Source organism: Ornithorhynchus anatinus, chromosome 5, assembly GCF_004115215.2.
Source record: "Ornithorhynchus anatinus isolate Pmale09 chromosome 5, mOrnAna1.pri.v4, whole genome shotgun sequence".
Classification (NCBI taxonomy): domain Eukaryota; kingdom Metazoa; phylum Chordata; class Mammalia; order Monotremata; family Ornithorhynchidae; genus Ornithorhynchus; species Ornithorhynchus anatinus.
Genome location: NC_041732.1, coordinates 71923296 through 71943841, shown reverse-complemented (window position 1 = coordinate 71943841; position 20546 = coordinate 71923296). Strand labels below are relative to the sequence as shown.

Sequence of the window (20546 nt, the reverse complement as noted above, 5' to 3'; positions counted from 1 at the left end):
TGCATCAGCCACCGTGGTGGTGGAAGAAAAATCAAAGAACAATCAAATCGTCCAGGAAGCGATGTAACAATCTAGGTGGAAAGCCTTGTGTTACAAGGTCAGAGAAATAAAGCAGAGAATGCCCTCAGAGACAGACAATCAAGCACCGAGCACCAATCCTAAACTTAATACTCCATCCCGCAAGGAACCAGGGCAAGTTCATTAAAAAGGGAGTAATAAAGTCGGGAGAATTCTGCCGTGGACCTCGCTATGTTCTGGAGAATTTTGAAGTGGCCACAATCCACAGAGAGGGAGGATTTACGGGCATTAGTGAAAGAAAGGAATTAAAATAATCAATATGAAATGAAAATGAAAATGGCACAAATCATCCCTGCTGGATGATCTTTGTCTCGAAAAGGCAAGAAGTGCAGTTAGATTATGCAAATGAAATATAGATCTTCCAGGCAGGCCTGCGTGCCGGTCTCATTAAGCTCTCAGGCTCACCCAGCCGCCCGAACTCAACCTGAGTCTCGGGGCTGTCGACCACCCCGGTCTTCTCCCTCGAGACCTCTGGTGAAAGAAACCTGGGTCTTCTGGTTTTTTACACTGCAGGAGAGCCTGGGCCGGACTCGCTCGAGAGGAAACCCCGGCATGGGATTCCATTCCTTCATTCAAAATGGGGAGAAAGAGAGCGGAGGCGCAAAGGGATTGCAATGCCACGGTGTCCAACCCGATTTGCTTATATCCGTGCCTGGCACGTAGTAAGGGCTTAACGAATACCACAATTATTATTAACAGCAACAATTAATAGTTATCATTGTCTATCAATTAGCGTGACTATGCCTTATTTCATACACTTGGCCAGGGGGAATCCCAATCCAGTTTGGAAAACATCATCTCCCCCTTTCCCCTTCTAATTTCAGAGTGATTTGGAAACTGGGAGCTGCTTGTTCGGTAGGTCCAAAGGAATGCACCGTCCTTCCCCAAGGGGGTTGGTTTCTGTTCTCGGGATCCAGAGCTGGTTTTAAGGAGGGCTGAGCACTGCACTAAGCAATGGGGTAGACAGAAGCTAATCTGGGTGGACACAGTCCACGTCCACTTTGGGACTCACAGTATTAATGCCACACTGCTGCAGCTCTCTAATGTAATGCTACATTAATGCTGTAGCCCCACAGCACACGTGCATATACCTCTAACTTTTTTATTTATTTTAATATCTGTCTCCCCCTCTAGACTGTGAGCTTGTTGTGGCTGGGGAATGTTCCTGCTGTTGTACTGTCCTCTCCCAAGCGCTTAGTAAGAGTGCTTGGCACACAGTAAGTGCTCAATAAATATGACAATGAATGAACGACTGTGTTACAGAAGCAGCATTCACTTAGGAAGAAGGCTGGAGAGATGGCTGGGCTGGATGCAGATTGGTTTTGCTTGAACCCACAGAAAGCAAAGCTCTCGCTCTTCCCCTATTCCCCTGTGCCCTCCATGCCTCCCTGGTTCAATCCTTCTTTCTTAGCCCCAAAGTGATACCTGCTGTGTGGAAGTCAGTGCCAACCCGTTGGTCAGTCAATCCTACTTATTGAGTGCTTACTGTGTGCAGAGCACTGTACTAAGCACTTGGGAGAGTACAGTCTAACGGACGCGTTCCCTGCTCACAATGAACTTACAGTCCAGAGGGGGAAGACAGATAATATAAATAAATCAATTACAGATACACACATCAGTGCTGTGGGGCTGGCGGGGGGTGGTGGGGGATGAATAGGGGAAGCAAGTCAGGACGACCCTGAAGGGAGCTGAAGAACTAAGCAGGAGCACCCAAGAAGCTCTTGCTCGGTAAGAACACGCAGTCTGCTAAAATGCGGGGCGATGTTCTCCATGAATCCTGTGTGACGGAAAACTCGGGTTTCGATACCCTACCTTTGAATGGCATCGTGTGATGGCGCGCGATACCTAATTCTAACATCGTATCATGTCGTATCCAGACAGACGCACGGTGCCAGAAGACATTCCCTAATGTCCTTTACGGTACTGTCTCCAGAATGCATAATGGGAGAACCAAGTTTATTTGTGTCTGACAATTAATCCACCCAGGGGGAATCTGGGTTACACAAACAGGACTGGAATCTAGCAGGAGCTCCCACGGAGAAAGATGCCAGTGGGCACGGGAGAAAAGCCGGGGTGTGAGAAATAACCCTCAACCGAACCGTGAGACTTCAGCGCTGTGCTCTCTGGAGCCCCGCAACCAGCGCAAGTGTCTCCTTCAGCCTCTGCTGTGGGGTCAAGGAGGGAAGTAATTACAACCTAATCAACCAATGGCCACAAGGCCTATCCGTTTCGCCTCATTCCCCTAGAATGCTCCAGGCCAGATCAGAGTGTTTGCCCCCACTGCCCACCTCCTCCCAAGCCCCTGGGCAGGGCTTGACTGGGTTGTAGCATCCTACAAAGTGGGGCTGGGGTGGTCTGTAAGCTTCTCGAGGGCAGGGACGGCATGTCTTGAATCTGCTGTACTCACCCAACTGCTTTGTATTCATTCATTCATTCATTCATTCAATAGTATTTATTGAGCGCTTACTATGTGCAGAGCACTGTACTAAGCGCTTGGGATGAACAAGTCGGCAACAGATAGAGACAGTCCCTGCCGTTTGACGGGCTTACGGTCTAATCGGGGGAGGCGGACAGACGAGAACAATGGCAATAAACAGCGTCAAGGGGAAGAACATCTCGTAAAAACGATGGCAACTAAATAGAATCGAGGCGATGTACAATTCATTAACAAAATAAATAGGGTAACGAAAATATATACAGTCGAGCGGATGAGTACGGTGCTGTGGGGATGGGAAGGGAGAGGTGGAGGAGCAGAGGGAAAAGGGGAAAATGAGGCTTTAGCTGCGGAGAGGTAAAGGGGGGATGGCAGAGGGAGTAGAGGGGGAAGAGGAGCTCAGTCTGGGAACGCCTCTTGGAGGAGGTGATTTTTAAGTAGGGTTTTGAAGAGGGAAAGAGAATCAGTTTGGCGGAGGTGAGGAGGGAGGGCGTTCCGGGACCGCGGGAGGACGTGACCCGGGGGTCGACGGCGGGATGGGCGAGACCGAGGGACGGCGAGGAGGTGGGCGGCGGAGGAGCGGAGCGTGCGGGGTGGGCGGTAGAAAGAGAGAAGGGAGGAGAGGTAGGAAGGGGCAAGGTGGTGGAGAGCCTCGAAGCCTAGAGTGAGGAGTTTTTGTTTGGAGCGGAGGTCGATAGGCAACCACTGGAGTTGTTTAAGAAGGGGAGTGACATGCCCAGATCGTTTCTGCGGGAAGATGAGCCGGGCAGCGGAGTGAAGAATAGACCGGAGCGGGGCGAGAGAGGAGGAAGGGAGGTCAGAGAGAAGGCTGACACAGTAGTCTAGCCGGGATATAACGAGAGCCCGTAATAGTAAGGTAGCCGTTTGGGTGTACAGTGATGGACATTCAAAAAGTACTCAATAAATACTACTAGTTGATTGGGGTTGCCAGTAGTGTGGACCCGGTGGTATTCGTTAAGCGCTTACTATATGTCAAGCAGTTTTTAAAACACTGGAGACGATACCAGATTATCTGGTTGGACACGGTTCCTGTCTCACCTAATCGAAGTAGGAAGGGGAACAAGTATTGAATTCCCATTCTACGGATAACTGAGGCACAGAGAAGTCAAGCGACTTGCCCAAGATCACACAGCAGGCACGGGGTGGAGCTGGGATTGGAACCCAGTTCCTCCTACTCTCAGGCCCTTGCTCTTGCCACTAGGCCACCATGTTCCTCTAGGCTACATCTTTTGACAGTTCCAGAACCCACCCAAAACCGAATTGGCCTTACCGGAGTAACCGGGACCACACAACAGCACTTCAAAGACTCGCTCATAATCGGCAAAGGCTGAATGCTTTCTCGGTTGCCTGCTCCCATGGTGGGCAATTACCCACCCCCAAGGATCAGAACTTTCCAAGCCCTTTAGCCCATCTCAAAAACAAAACTCTAAAACTGAATAAAGGAGGTTTAAAAAAAAAATAAAAGGCCCGCACAGCCGACATCTGGTTATCACTCAACATTTCTGGTTAGAAAATGTTTTATTTATTTGGAGGCACTTTATGGAAGTAGTAAAATGTTGGAAATTTTAAAATAACTTGAGTTCTTGTATGAAATGATCACAGCTGGGCTCTCTCATTCCACAGGAACATGGCCCAAAGACACATTTCCATAGAATTCCAATAAGCCATTGCTGTAAACACCCAGATGGCTAATTTTATCACAGGACACAGAGGCACAGGATTACAATGCAGCTCTTTCCTTTTCGCTGCTCGCGATGCAGCAAGGCTCCCGGACAAAACCACGAAGCCCTAAGGAGCGGAGAGGTACTCCCGCCGCCGTCCCAATCTTTCCTTCCACACCGTCGGCTGCCAACAGGCGGATTTTGAACCCCGAGCGGGGTGGCTGTATTCTTAGCTCACTACCCCGACCCCGGCCTCGGCCCAAGCCCTCAGCCCAGAAGTTAGGTAGCGTGAGCTCACCAGTCCAACGCCGGGTGCCCAAGGGCTCTTTAGGACACACGATGAGGGGCCCCATTGACTCTGGCCTCGGAGATGTGATTCACCTAAAGGCTTTAGGAGACCCGCCTCCCGCTGACACAGATCCACTTCTCTTCGATTCTCTCCCCGGCACCTGCCTAAGAGGAATGAATGCTGGACTCTTGAATGGACCGCTCGAGGAGCGGCTCTCTGAGAGAGGTGGGGATGGGGTCAAGAGAAGAAGAAATCACAGATATCTACAAAAACCAGAACCTTGAACAGAGAGAAGGACCTCTGACCTCTGGATGGATGGGCTTTGTTGAGACTCGAGGCTTCACAGAGCAGCAAAAGGTTTCGAGAACGTATTTGGCCAAAGCCTCAGAGTTTAATAGCAAATATCATCAGCGTAGTTCTAATTACGCTGGGGGGTCTGATAGGAATCTGGAAAGCCTGGTTTGTAGCCAACCAATCAAGCCCAGTGGCAGTGCCAGCACAGTTCATTTTTCTCTGGAAGATTTCAAGATAAGTAGCCAGGAGCTCCGGTTTTCCTACGAACGGCTCTTGCCGAACAGTCACTGGCCATAAGAAAGGGAAATTTCAGGGAGTTCGAGGATAACGATCATAATACTACTAATAATGATTGGGGCATTTCTAAAGCGCTTACTATGTGCCAGGCACTGTGCTACGCACTGGGGTGAAGCCAATTGGGTTGGACACAGTCCCTTGTTCCACACATGGTGCTCAGTCTTAATCCCCATTTTACAGATGCGGTAACTGAGGCCCAGAGAAGTGAAGTGGTTTGGCCAAGGTCACAGAGCAGAGTGGTGGCGGAGCCAGGATTAGAACCCAGGTCCTTCTGACTCCCATGTCTGTGCTCTTATACACTAGGCCACAGTGCTTGTGAATGGTTGCTTCTTCTCCGTTGGATGGCCTGATCCTCATTTGGCAATTCCCCCGAACCCACCGCCCACCCACCACCTTCCCTAGGGATACTTTTTCATTAGTCCCCCAGGGTCAGGGACATCTTGAATATACTGAAACACGTGAAGCGTCATGAGGCTAGAGAGGAGACAAAGGCGATACTTCACGGTGGCAAGAGGATGTTCAAATAACTCTGCCTCGGTGATCTGAAAGATAGGCCGGGCCTGGGATGTGACTGGGAAAAAATCCTAATGACCACCTTCCCCAGTCATTTGGGGGGCAGGTTTCCCTTTAGAGGATTCTAGTGATGCAACTGGAGGATTTATGCAGCTCCACCACTTAATAATAATAATATTTGTGGTATTTGTTACGTGCTTACTATTTGCCAGGCACTGTACTAAGCCCTGGGGTGGATACAAGCAACTCGGGGTGGCCACAGACCCTATCTCACGTAGGGCTCGCAGTCTCAGTCCCCATTTTATAGATGAGATAACTAAGGCCGAGAGAAGTGATTCGCCCAAGGTCACACACCATCACCTTGCCCCTTCCTACCTCTCCTCCCTTCTTTCTACCGCCCACCCCGCACGCTCCGCTCCTCTGCCGCCCACCTCCTCACCGTCCCTCGGTCTCGCCTATCCCGCCGTCGACCCCTTCAAAACCTTACTTAAAAATCACCTCCTCCAAGAGGCCTTCCCAGACTGAGCTCCTCTTCCCCCTCTACTCCCTCTGCCATCCCCCCTTTACCTCTCCGCAGCTAAAGCCTCATTTTCCCCTTTTCCCTCTGCTCCTCCACCTCTCCCTTCCCATCCCCACAGCACTGTACTCGTCCGCTCGACTGTATATATTTTCGTTACCCTATTTATTTTGTTAATGAATTGTACATCGCCTCGATTCTATTTAGTTGCCATTGTTTTTACGAGATGTTCTTCCCCTTGACGCTGTTTAGTGCCATTGTTCTTGTCTGTCCGTCTCCCCCGATTAGACTGTGAGCCCGTCAAACGGCAGGGACTGTCTCTATCTGTTGCCGACCTGTTCATCCCAAGCGCTTAGTACAGTGCTCTGCACATAGTAAGCGCTCAATAACTACTATTGAATGAATGAATGAAAGGCCCTCTGACTCTGCCCCGGGGCTGAAATTCTCAGGCCGAGGAAACGGGCCTCGGTTGGGAGAGAGACCTTCCGGCAAAAACGGGCCTCGGTTGGGAGAGAGACCTTCCGGCGGAGCACCGCCAAACGTTCCCGCCTCGGCTGTTTCCTCGGCCCCCCGACAAGGGACGGTCTCTCTGCCGTCCTCAGGAACTGTGGGGAAGGCTGTGGCAGGCCTGCTTCCCAGTGATAAGGATGCTTCAACAACTCCGCACGCTCTAGCACGTCCCGTTCACTCTGGCACCGTTAGATGAAGTCACTGGTTTTCCAAAACAATCCCCAGCACCCGGAGGACTGCAGATCCACCCACGGGCGCTAAGTCCTTCCGGGACGTCTCTGGTTGACGGCGCCGCTCCCCCCGGCGGGGCTGGGCTCCGGCTTACCTTGGGGTTCGTTCGCTGCTGCAGCCTCCTCTCTTCCCTCTCTCTCTGCAGCCGCTCAAATTCCTCTCTAATTTCAGCTGGGGTTCGCCTCCTTTCCACAACCTGCCCACAGAGCGGAGGAAGAGAAGTTATCACGGGCTGAGACGTGGAGGGAACATAAATTGGGAAGACAAATCACCAATAACCACCAGGGGTGGGGACACCCTGCCAGTCACCCCGAAGCTCAAACTGCCCCGTCATTAGAACAGGCATTATCTCACTCCTTTTTATCACCAGTGCCGCTTTCTACCACCCACACCCACGCCCGGATCTCAGAACTCTTCCTTCTGGTTTGAGCTTGGATGTGAACGGGGGGGGGGGGGAGAGGGTTGCTTTTCGTCAAGAACGCTGGCCCCAGATGGGAACTGGGCGGTTCCAAACTGCTGCTTTCAGAGCACCTGGGACAGGGTGGCTTTTTCCCAAGCCACCTGCCTCCATGTGTCGTTTTCTGCATCCAGTTGTTGAGCACCCCACTGTCACGAGGGGTTCACTGCGTCGTTCCAGAGACAAAGCTCGGCTCGACGCATCCCCTGAGAAACGGGGAAGAGGCTGGCGTTGCTCTCCTCCGATTTCCATCCCGGAAGCCGGCTGAGAGCCTCCCTGACCTGCTCCGACACCACGCTGTAAGCCTGCAGCCATCAGGTCAAGAAACCGGATGTGCAGACTCTCCTCCTCCCCTGCCCTCCCAACCCTCCCCTTCTAGACTGGGAGCCGACTGCGGGCAGAGAATGTGTCTGTTATTCTGTACTCTCCCAAGTGCTTAGTAGAATGCGTTGCACACAGTCAGCGCTCAATGAACAGGATTTAATGGATGAACGCACAGCCTGATCTTTGGTCACTGAAATCAGGCTGCCATCCCACGGAACTTCAAAAACATCGAAGCCCAGGATGTCCCCCACACTCTAGAGACGGAAAATTCCCCTTCGTCTTTCTTTCAGCTCCTCGGTAACTTATCTCTTGAGCTAAAGCCTCATCCGATTCAGACCACAGGAGTTTGACCCAAATCTAATCATGAAAAATTTCCTAATGAATCCTAGGCAACTAAACATTAAACCCCAGAATCAAAGCCCAGGAGGCTCTTTGTGTGTACCGGAGCCTCCGCTAGAACGCTAGTGGCAATAATTAGTGATCTGCCTGAGCTGCTTGGGCGTGTTAATGAACTTAGCAATTAAGATCCATTCTTGAATTCAAGGGACCCTCCTCTCACGGCAGCGAGTGGATCTGGGTGCCTGCTTCATCCGTCGCCGCGTCATTTAGAATTACGGGTTCCGTGCACACACCAAAGGGGACTTGGCTACTAGACAAAGGATGTTTGCATTCAGTTTAATGGGTGGAACATTCCAATATTGATAAATTGGTGGGGGGGAGATAAAGGGTTTCTGTCTTCACTTTATTTAGCACATCAACCTAGAGGTGACTTCGAATAGGTGAGAAGAGATGTAGAATAAGAGGGGAGAAGAGATGGGGGAGGTGGGGAGCTTTAAAAATAGTATCTAAGTTCAAATGAACAAATGAGTGAATGAATGATGAACAAATTAACGAGCATTTATTCACCCGACACATCCACCATGATTCATTGAGTACCAACTCTGTGCAGAGCAATGAACTAGACCTACAGAATAAGAGGAAAGGATCTGGTGTCCCGGCTCAAGGAGTTTACAATCTAATGGTGGAAGGGTTAGTCAGCCAACTGTATTTATTGAGCACTTACTGGGTGCAGAGCACTGTACTAAGCGTTTGGGAGAGTACAATATAACAACAAACACATTCCCTGCCCACAACGAACTTATGGTCCATACCTTAGTATAATTGAAAAAGAAATTACAGACAGGTACATTAAGTGCTGTGGAGTGGGAGGGAGGATTAATAACTGGAGCAAGTCAGGGTGACACAGAAGAGAGTGGGGAAAAAAGTAAAGGAGGGCTTAGACAGGGAAGGCCTCTTGGAGGAGATGGGCCTTCAAGAAGGCTTTGATGGGTGGGGGAGAGAAATCGCCTCCCCTCCTTCAATTTCTCTCAGTAAAAGACCAAAATGAGGACGAACCCAGCTGTTTGCCAAACCTCTAATAATAATAATAACAGTAATAATAATAATAATAATGCTGGTATTTGTTAAGGGCTTACTATGTGCCAAGCACTGTTCAAAGCACTGGGGTAGATACAGTGGCTCAGTGGAAAGAGCGTGGGCTTCGGAGTCAGAGGTCATGGGTTCGACCCCCGGCTCTGCCACTTGTCAGCTGTGTGACTGTGGGCAAGTCACTTAATTTCTCTGTGCCTCAGTTACCTCATCTGTAAAATGGGGATTAACTGTGAGCCTCACGTGGGACGACCTGATTACCCTGTATCTCCCCCCAGCGCTTAGAACAGTGCTCTGCACATAGTAAGCACTTAACAAATACCAACATTATTATTACAGGGTAATCAGGTTGTCCCACAAGGGGCTCACTGCCTTAATCCCCATTTTACAGATGAGGTAACGGAGGCACAGAGAAATTAAGTGACTTGCCCGAAGTCACACAGCTGATAAGTGGCGGAGCCGGGAATAGAACCCACGACCTTTGACTCCCAAGCCCGTGCTCATTCCGCTATGCCATGTAGCTTCTCTACTTAAAGGCCAAACATGGTAATCTCTCCAAAAATGACCTGGCCGTTTCAGATGAAGATGGCTACAGATCAGGTCCCGTATGGGCTACATTCACGCCTTGAAAATAAACTCTGTTGCTCATTTACTTTGGAAACCGTGATTTTAGGCCAACTTTTCAGAAAGGGAGAAAAACCTTCCTTCTAGAATTCTTAAAAGGTCACAGCACTTTAAAACAGTGTGGAAAATAAGTATCAAAATTTATTCTCCCACAAAAATCAATGGACGCCACATACTTTACCAGTGGTCTAATCCAAATCATTACTGGTGAGTAGTTACTGGCAAGACAGCTTTAAAATGATAGTATTGCTTAAATCATCACCCGGAGAATAAATTAAAAATAAAAAAAAGAGTCTCTGTGATTACTTCCATAGCCCCACGACCTCACAAAAGACATGGCTTAGATTATATTTAACTGATACGGCAAGGCTTTCATATTCCGCCGTCCGTTCAGCTCACAGATCATCAAGGACGAGCTTTCCTATTTATAGCAGTTTCACTTTCTCAAAGTAGCTGTGGCTTGAACTATATGCCAGCCAGGTGCAGTTTTTCAAAGTTACCATTATCGTCTCTCAATCCCTCCCCATCTCTCCACCGGGGGAGGGGGAGGGGAAGGAGGGGAGAAAGAGGGGAAAAAAAAAGAAAAAGAAAAGGGAAGCCGAGAGCGATGTAAATAATCAAGTGTTTATGGTTTAACCTTGAAGGGCACGAAGCAGAATTCTAATAATGTCAGAGGGGTGGTGGCTTTTAAATTCGCCCTGACCCCTAAGCTACTGAACCGGTGGTTCTGTGCAGATACTAATCTCACCTGGATGGGTACTGATGACCTGGCACTGATTCGCTGCCGAGGGGGCGGGCGGATGGTGCGCTCAGGGATGGAGAAGGACCAGCGCCAGCCTTGAGGTCTATGGCTGTCAGCCTGCTCTGCCTTGGGAAAAAGGGTTTCGCCCTCCCTGTGCTCTACGGGCCACTACCTAAATCAGAGTTGGGGGGATAAAGTTTCATAATGAACCCCAATCCTGACTTAGGACATGCCCCAAACCTTGCACCGGAACACGAGTGCCTCCGTAGAGGCGCAGAGGCACAAATGGATTTGATGGAAAGAATTTAGGGGTTAAAACTCATCTAAGCTCTGCAGGATCGCGAGAGCCGGGCGAGTGACAGGCTCCACAGAGGCCGGAGGAGGGGAAGATTTGTTGTCGAGAATCCTAGCTGCTTAACCTTTGCAAGCTTGAATTAATAGCTCTAAATTACTTTCTCTCTGACACGCTCGGTGACATGCTGAAGAGAAAAAGGTTCCAGAGGTGTCAGTTCATTCCATTTCTGGTCGTCAGATTATAAAGCAAGTTACCAATTCCAGACACATCCTGCAGGGCTAACTGCAAGGTTAAAATGGCTGCCCCCTCTAGAGCACAGGAGATGGGAAAAGGGGTGTTTTCAATCATTTACATGCAGCCTGGTGTTTCATTCCCCGCTCCCACAGGCCAACTAGATCCCAGCCTCTAGTTATTTACGCCCCAAACAACGAATGTACATAACCGGGAAGACCGGGATGAAACCAAGTCACTTGTTCCTAGAGTTTTCTAAATTAATACCTAGACAACCAGACCCTGAAACGTGCCACGCCACAGTGGTTCCCACCCGTCACTTTCAGGACCTAGGGGAGAACAGAGCTCCGCAAGTTTCCGGCCCCTACTCCGGGATCCCGTCCTGATTGGGAAAACCCAGCCGGGAGGGTGGAGAGGCACGGAGGCCTTTCTGAAGACGACTTCTTGGTAGGACTCCAGTTACCCATTATGCTGCATTGCAGTAACTACTAAATGGGCCCGCGAGGCATCACGGGCCTGATGAAAACAGAGGGTTTCGGGCAGAAAATTTACCCCCGATCAAGCTAAACTGGGCTTCTCCTGTTTAAGCGGAGTCCCGGGAGCAGCGTTCCCAGAGGCAGGCCCCGACACCATGGGGGCAACGGGGACAACTACTCCACGGGTTTCTGGCCTTCCTCGACTAAGCCTTCCTCTCCTCTTTTCCCACTCCCTTTTGCACCACTCTTCCTTGCTCCTTCATTCATCCTCCCTCTCATCCCCACAGCACATACGTATATGTCTGTAATTTATCTATTTGATGTATTTATTTACATTAATGTCCGTCTTCCCCTCTAGACTGTGAGCTCCCTGTGGGCAGGAATGTGTCTGTGATTTTGTACTGTCCCGAGCTCTTAGTACAGTACTGTGCACACAGTAAGCGCTCAATAAATACGGTTGAACGAATGGCCGCAGGGGCCGAGTCAGACAACTGTTTGGGTTGGACCGTCGGCCTCGCCCATCTGCTCTAAAAGACGGGAGTGCTCCTGGGCGGAAGTGGAGAGAACCAATGGTTTTGGAAGAGGCTGAAAAAAACCCAATTATCAGCTTTTCTGACCCAATTGGTTCGTTGAAGCCACTCCCAAGACCCACTCCGCTTGTTCTTCTAAGAGAGCCCACCCCGGCTTTGCACCCCACCCCTACGCTCCAGGGTGGCTGCCTGCAGTTCTTCAGAGCAGATGGTCTCACTGACATCAAGAGACCGACTTCAGGATTCAAGGCAGTGGGATTGAGGGAAATGGCCACCTGTGCAACCACACCTCATGCTTGAGGCCAACCGACAGGGCATTCGAAATTCTCGGGAAGAATAAAAATAAAGGGCACCTGTCACCTGAGCGTTGGGAAAGGGCATTAATTCTCTTGGGTTCTTCTCTCGGGGATATGGGCGATCTTGAAAAGGCCGGATCGGGCCTTCTGCCGTCTCCCGGGAAATAGGGACAGCGATACCTGCTTGGGGGCGGACACTGCCCTACGGAACCATGGCGAAGAGCCGCGCTTTGCGATCCCCAGAAGGTGAGGCGTTTAAGGCTCGATAAGCACCTGGGCTACCCACCTGTTTACCCAGAAAAACATTTGGGAAATAGATACCCCACTACGGAGGTGGTGATGGTGGGGGCAGGGGAGGTGGGAGCAGCTGAAAAAGCTAATAGCGCTTAAAATATCAGCCACAGCGTGAAGGGAATGCAGCTGCCTCCATGGAGCGCAAGCTATTACTAGAGTGGGATAGTCCTCATATTAAACAATTCATCCAGCTGCAGGAATTCCTTGAAGGCTGTGGATGCCAGCTCCATCGAGTGAGCTCGCATAGTTAGGCTCTTCCTTTACAGTATAAGTAATGGGTTCAATTTATCTACAGTATGTTAAGCTCCGACGCATCTCGCCGCGAATACCTGGGGAGGGATCTTCGTGTGCTCTACGCTGCAGGCATTTTTATCTGGAAACGCCGGCACGGTCCCAGGGCGGATCATCAATATGAAATACCAAGATCCGACTGGGAGAGGAGAGGATCTGACTGGTCCTCTCTGCTTTCTCCCTCAAGTGGGATGGAAGATAAATATTCCAAGGCTAATTCTACGGTGTGCTCGCCACCTGTGACGAGCTCCACGGTTTTACAGGGGCTGCTGGAAACCTTCGTTAGGATGGGATCCTTCTGCTCTTATCGGCACGGGCAGTGATGGGAGACTCTGCCAGCTTCTTTCACCGCCTCCCCCCGCCCCCCGACCGATCTTCCGTGAAGTGGGAAGTCTGGTGGTTTGGCATCTGGTGGTTTGGATGGGCAGACCAGGGAAGAGTCAGCCCTCTGGGACCCAGAATGCCTCCAGGAGGAAACCCAGTCCTAGAGAGGCAGTGTGACCTAGTGGAGAGTGCACGGGCCCGGGAGTCAGAAGGATCTGGGTTCTAATTCCGGTTCTGTCAATTGCTTGTCGTGTGACCTTGGGCAGGGCACTTAATAACAGTAATAATGATGGCATTTGTTAATGCTTGCCATGTGCCGAGCATTGTTCTAAGCACCGGGGTAGATAAAGGTTTATCAGGTTGTCGTACGAGGGGTTCACAGTTTTAATCCCCATTTTACAGATGAGGTAACAGGCATAGAGAAGTTAAGTGGTTTGCCCGAGGTCACACAGCAGGCAACTTCACTGTGCCTCAGTGTCCTCAACTGTACATTGGGGATACCCGTTCTCCCTCCTACTTAAACTGTGAGCCACAAGTGGGACAGAGACCGTGTCCAACCTAACTTGCACCCACCCCAGCGTTTAGAACAGTGTGAGGCACATACTAAGCGCTTAACAAATATCATAAAAAAGCAACCACCCAAAAAACCTGCAGTCTACACTACAAAGTGCATCCTGAAACACTTTCCCTTGCTGTGGTATATTAGGCATAAAAAGGCATCTAGTGAATGCATAATCCTTTATCCCTGCGGCTGAGAGGGGCGCTGTGGGAATCGGGAAAGCTCTGTGGCTCAGACAGTCTGAAAACGCCTAAGACTAAACTCGGCGCTGGTCCGGAGTCGGCTGCTGCCCGAGGTTCGGCAGGTTGCTATTAAGCAGGGATGGAAATCGAGGCAGAAGCCAGACATGCTTCCTCCCTTCCCCATCTCTGTAGCTTCGCCTGTCACAAGGAGGCAGCTTTCATGATATCAAAGGCAGGGGCAGACCCGCTGCCTTCTTTATAACCCCAAATGGAAAAATCAGAGGGAGAAAAGAGGGCAATCCTTCACTCTCCCAAGGCAGCCCCGGGCTAAAGGAATATTCATTCAATCTTATTTATTGAGCGTTTACCGTGTGCAGAATATCTCAAGAGGAATAATGATAATAATGAATAATTGTGGTATTTGTTAAGGGCTTATTATGAGCCGGGCACTGTACTAAGTGTTGTGGTAAACACACAAAATCAGGTTGGACATTGTGCATGTTCCACATGGGGCTCACAGTAGTTACCCCAATTTCACAGATGACGTAACTGAGGCACAGAGGAAGTGAAGTGACTTACCCAAGGTCACACAGCAGACAAGTGGTGGAGCCGGGATTAGAACTCAGGTCCAGGAAACAGGAAGCTCACAAGACACTGAATAAGTGGGTCTCAAATACAGCGATTGTTTTTCATGACAACACCCCGTGCAGAGGCTTCTGAAAGCCCCGACCCCAGCTCCATTCTTGGAAATAAGCATTAGACAACCTCTTTTAATAAGATCTGGCCCCTTGCTGACCCGGCTCCCTCTACTGGAAAAGCTCTTAACATGGATGAAGGGCAGGGGGCTTATTGGACTTGAGTTTCTTCACACGAATGCCTTTTTCTTCAAGAATCTGTCCAAATTTCATAGTTGTCTGTTTTTAACGGCATTGCTAAAACATAAGGTATGAAAACTCTCTTACCTCCCATCCTTCCATTTCCAGGCCCCTCCTCCCATATATATCGTAGATGGCCCTGGTTTGGGGGTCACTGAGCACTGCAAATTAAAATCAAACATGTTCACAAAGTGCAAGACTCCATTTTCAACCCATGCTTTAACACCGACAGCAGTAAACGTCCCGCCTCCCTCTCCCCAAACCATTCTTCCCTCCTACCACACTCTGACCCCCGCACCCCCCACTCCCGCAGAAATGCTCTCCTGTCTCATTTTGTGATTTTTCCTTCTTTTTTTTGGTAAGCTCAGGTTTGAGAACTAGGCTGTGGTCCCAGTTCAGCCTCTGGCCTGCTGTGTGACCTTGGTCACATCACAACCTCTCTGTACTCCAGTTTCCTCATCTGTAAAATGGAGACGATAGCCATCTCTCCTTAGCTCACAAGGTTGAGGGGATAATACACCGGAAACATCTGAAAACTAAATGAGGCCTGAACGCATTACTTCAGGAGCTGCTACAGAGAGTCACGTTTTCTCCTGTCGATCGATCACTGGTATTTACTGAGCCGTGACTATGTGCCAAGCACTGCACTGAGCACTTGGGAGAGCACAATACAACAGAATTAGAGGACACGTTCCCCAAGAGTTTACAGTCATGGGGGAAGGGGGTGGTGTCTATCTGACCAGTCCCCCACATCAATCTCCAAGGTCCTGCTGACTCCGCTTTTTATCGGATTGGGTATTGGCTCTTGAAGGGTCGAGTACAGGGGTAAAAGTTTTCCAACAATCAATCAATCATTGAATGGTATTTATTGAATGCTTACTGTGTGCACGATACGGAACTAAACGCCTGGGAGATTACAATACAACAGAGTCGCTAGACTCGTTCCCTGACCACCTGGAGTTTAAAGTCTAGAGGGGGAGACAGACAGTAAAATAGATTGTGCATAATTGCGGTGGGGCTGGGATCGGGTTGACTATCGAGTGCTTAAAGCCACGTATCCAAGTGCACGGGTGTCACAGAAGGGAGAGGGAGTAAGAGAAATAAGGGCTTAATCGGGGAAGGCCTCTTGGAGGAGAGGTGATTTTAATAAGGCTTTGACGGTGGGGAGAGTGGGGAACTGTCATATGTGAAGGGGGTGGGAGTTCCAAGCCAGAGGGAGGATATTGGCCAGGGGAAACAGGTGAGATAGGTGAGATAGATGAACTCGAGGTACAGTGAGTAGGTCGGTGCTGGCCAGTAAACTGTGCAGGCTGGGTTGTAGCAAGGTAAGATAGGAGGCGAAGAGCTGACATTGCTTTAAAGCCGGTGGTGATGAATTTCTATTTGATGTGGAAGTGGATGGGAAACCATTGGAGGTTTTTGAGGAATGGGGAGTGGACTCAATTTTCTTCTTTAGACAAAGGATCCAGGCAGCAGAGTGAGATATGGAAAGAGTGGGGAAAGTGCAGGGTTATCAGCAAGGAGGCTGTTGCAGTAGTCACGGTGGAATACGATCGGTATTTCGATCGGAAGAGTAGCAGTTTGAAAGGAGTGGAAAGGACGGATTTTTAGTGACGTCGGGAAGGTAGAACTGACAGGATTTGGCGACAGACTGACCACGTGGGTTTCACGAGACAAATGAGTTGAGGATAACGCCTCGGTTATGGGCTGGTGAGAAATGGAGGTCGATGGAGTTGTCTGCAGAGGTCAAACCTCTCCCCTAATGACTTTCCACTTGACCAAAATCCCAGACGCCCACAGTCCCACTGTCTGGTTTCCCCAGCAATGGGGCCCTTGGAAGAGATGAATGGATCTGCAGACCCGATGACACTGGACTCGGAAGAGAGATGGGCCTGGGAGTACGAAGGTCATGGGTTCTAATCCTGGCTCCGCCACTTGTCTTCTGTGTGGACTTGGGACAGTCACTTCACTTCTCTGTGCCTCTGATACCTCATCTGTAAAATGGGTATTAAGACTGTGAATCCCATGTGGGACAGGGACTGTGTCCAACCTGAGTTACTTGTACCTACCCACGAACGTTTAGTACAGTGCCTGATGCATAGTAAACTCTGAACAAATACCACAGTTATTATTGTTGCTATTATTATAATTATTAGTAAAACAGATAAGTGCCTACTTCATTAATCTGTACACAACAGTCACTGGGTTTTGGCGCAAACATGCAGGGAGATGCTTGGGCTCAGAGGCCAGTAGAGAGATAATCAGAATGCTATATTGTTAAAATGAGGGGTTGAGTTCATCCCTGGGCCCAAGGGATTTGACACTTGCAGAAGCAGAAAAATAATAATAATAATGTTGGTACTTGTTAAGGGCACTTATTTGTTGGTATTTGTGCCGAACACTGTTCTAAGCACTGGGGTAGATACACGGTAATCAGGCTGTCCCGTGTGGGGCTCACACTTTTAATCCCCATTTTACAGATGATGTAATTGAGGCACCGAGAAGTGAAGTGACTTGCCCAAAGTCACACATCTGACAGGTGGCGGAGCCAAGATTAGAATGCATGACCTCTGACTTCTAAGCCCATGCTCTTTCCACTGAGCCACGCTGCTTTTCTAAGCAGAAGAATTTAAAACACGACTTGAGAAAGCAAGCAGAGGGCCATATACGTTCCTTTCCCTTAAATAATCCTCTCAGCACAAAGGACAAAAATGACTGGCCGTGTGAACGCTGTTATCTAAAGTGTCAGTTCTACCTGTAAGATTTCACTTCGTATTTTGGGTGGGGAACCTCCTTCTGACAATGGACATTAATCTAGATAGGAGGAGATGAAATATTGGCAGAAACAGTTGTGTGCTAGGGTTCGGCATCGCTGAACGCTTCAGTCTCCACCCGGAATTAATCACGAACAGAAACCCTGCCTTAGAACAGAATGGACCGGACTATGGAGAAGACTTTTGTACGGGCATTCCAGTCTGTGGAGAAGGAAGAACCTATCGTACAACTGGACTCTCGAATCTCATTCTGCAGACAAAATAGCTAACAGCTCTTGCAGGCCCAACTACTTCGCACACAAAAACACAGGGAGGAGGGGTTTCTTCTCTTGGAGTCTGAGACCAAAAGCTAAATTGTTGCTTCAGTATCTTGGAGGAACTAAGCTGTTCAGCTCTGAATAGTGGGCTTCACATATAGGCAGGAACTGCTTTTCCTAATAATTTGAACATGCATTTTTAATAAGCAAAATCCATCCCGGATCCATATTTAACTGATGGACCAGAAAGGCACAAAAGGAGACGATAAAATCTCTTAGGTTTTATTTTCCCTTCCAATCTGTAGGCAAAATATGCGTGTGTGCGTGCGCACAGACACACACACACTGATATAGATCCACAGGAGATACTTTGGAGTACATTCAGTTATTGGTTTAAATTATTAAGTCACTAAATTATGTATCAAAGTATCTCCTGTAAATATCAATTTGCCTTGAAATAGAAAAATAAACAAATAGGTGTATATCCCCATCACCCAAAGGGCAGGGCATCGTTTGGAGCCACAACGCCGATGGATGGGAACATGCTGGGAGACTGTGGCTTACGTTTTCCCCTGTTCAACCCAGACATTCACCACGGTGAATTCAGCGTATCTACTTTCACTCTGTTTCTTCCAAGAAGAGACGTCGGTGGCTGGCCTTTCCTCTTCTATTTCATCCTTTTTCTTTTTCCACCAAAAAGGCCCGTTCAAAGGAAACCGGTTCAGCAAGCCTCAGGATTCCCGAGGAAACAACCTCTTTGGGCTGTACCCCTTTTTTAACCCTCCGGTGGTTAAATAACTACCCTGCGCTCGTAAAATGCTTCTCGACTGTTATTAGATCTTCCTCGTAATACTCCAACCCCATTTTACAGATGAGGAACTGGAGGCCCGGAGAAGGGCGGTGTGACTTGCCTGAGGGAAGGAGGTGGGTGGAGAAGGGGTGCGTGAGTCAGTGGTACAGCCAGAAATAGAGCTGAAGTGTGCCTGGGTTTGGCTTAATATACCAAACCACAGCATTAAGGAGGCACAGAGCACATTTCAGGGGAGAGTTTGTGGGCGGCCTAGAATTATGAAAGGAAAAATGACTTACTGAACCAGATTTTCCCAAACCTGAAATCAGTTCCCGGTTGTAAGTGGGCTTCGTGCTCCATTGACAACTTGGATATACCTTCGTGGCCGGAGAGCAGGAAGCTTCCGACGAGGACTTAAACCCGAGGACTAGATAAGGTAGCAGGAAAATTCCACCCCTAATGACCGGTCTTTAACCAGAGCCCTAGTGGGATTTGTTCATTTTCCTCAGGCAATCAATGGTATTTATTGAGCGCTTACAGGGTGCATCACTAGCACTCACTTTGAAAATCATTTTGAAAGCCAATAAGTCAGAGCCCTATTTAGACTGTGAGTCCCGTGTGGAAAAGGGACCGTGTCCGACCCGACTGATCTGCATCGATCCCTACACTCAAAACAGTGTTTGACACATAGTAAGCGCTTAACAAATATAATAATGAGAATAATAATGAGAATGAAAGCTCCCACGGCAGCAGAGCCTACTGGATAGAGCACGGGCCAGGGAGTCAGGAGGTCATGGGTTCTAATCCCTGCTCCGCCACTTGTCTGCTGTGTGACCTTGGGCAAGTCACTTCACCTCTCCGTGCCTCAGTTACTTCGTCTGTAAAATGGGAATTGAGACTGTGAGCCCCATGTGGGACAGGGACTGTGTCCACCTTAATCAGCTAGTATCCACCCCAGCACTTAGTACAGTGACCGGCACATAGTAGGTGCCTCACAAATACCACAGTTTTATTATTATTATTATTACTACAAAGTTTATGGTTGTGAAACAACCAGAGAAACAGTCTGTTTCCAACTGGGTTTCAATGAGTTCAAAGAGTTTGACTATAGCACACTTTGGGCCAAGGGAGTCTGCTCCAGAAAGAACCCAGATTTCCATTTCGTTGGCAACGACCGGTCACGACCTTTCCTCCGGGTCTTCGGCTACTCCCAAGAGGCTACTCGTACATTTTGGGAGCCCAATTAAGAGGGATGTAAATGACTTTGGCCATGTTAAATCTAATTGGGGTGGGGATGGGGAAAGAAACGCTGACCGGTCGGGAACAGAGAGCCACACTTTCTCCTTCTAATCTCAGGGATTTAATAAGGAATCCTTTATACGCTATCTCCCTTTCTTTCTTCTCCCTTTAGGCTAAACTGCTGGCCGGCAAGTTGCTGCTGCAGCAGTTCTCGGGAGTGAGGCGGGTTATTTTCCTAACTCTTTTATGTTTCACCTACTCCTCCCCAAATCTCCAGAAGGCTGCTCGCAAACTGTATCAATAATTCAGACAACTGTAAAATGAATCCAGCCACCCAGATAACAAGAACATAATCAGAGGGAAGTGGTTGCCATCAAATCCTTGAAATCGCTGGATTCGGAACATCCGCCTTGGCCCGGAGAGCGCCAGCTGATAAGATTTCATTGTCTTGGCTAAGCCAATCTATCTCCCACCCTGCTCTGAACTTGCACTGGTCACCGAGACCTCATTTTAAGGCAAAATTGTGAACTGAGATACGAGATAAGCTTTTATTTGCACTCTGAAAAACCCTTCATTTCCGAGAATAACCCATTTTGGAATTTTCAGCCTGTCTAATTTTAGGAAAACGCCTCTCCCGATGCACTAAACGGCTCCTGGCGTGAATTACAGCCAATGCACTCGAGAGGGCTAGATCCTCGTTCTGACTAAATACA

At 49.1% G+C, this 20546-nt stretch overlaps 1 protein-coding gene across 1 annotated transcript in view; it reads right to left on the bottom strand.

Moving 5' to 3' along the window:
* The window catches only part of DNAJC11 (DnaJ heat shock protein family (Hsp40) member C11), a 69204-nt gene that overhangs the window by 23575 nt on the left and 25083 nt on the right, over positions 1-20546 (bottom strand). Inside the window, exons 3-4 of the mRNA XM_029065375.2 lie at positions 14861-14934; positions 6940-7041 (exon numbers count right to left, since the gene is read on the bottom strand). Coding sequence (XP_028921208.1) covers positions 6940-7041; positions 14861-14934 — 176 coding nt within the window. The remainder of the gene's footprint in view (positions 1-6939; positions 7042-14860; positions 14935-20546) is intronic.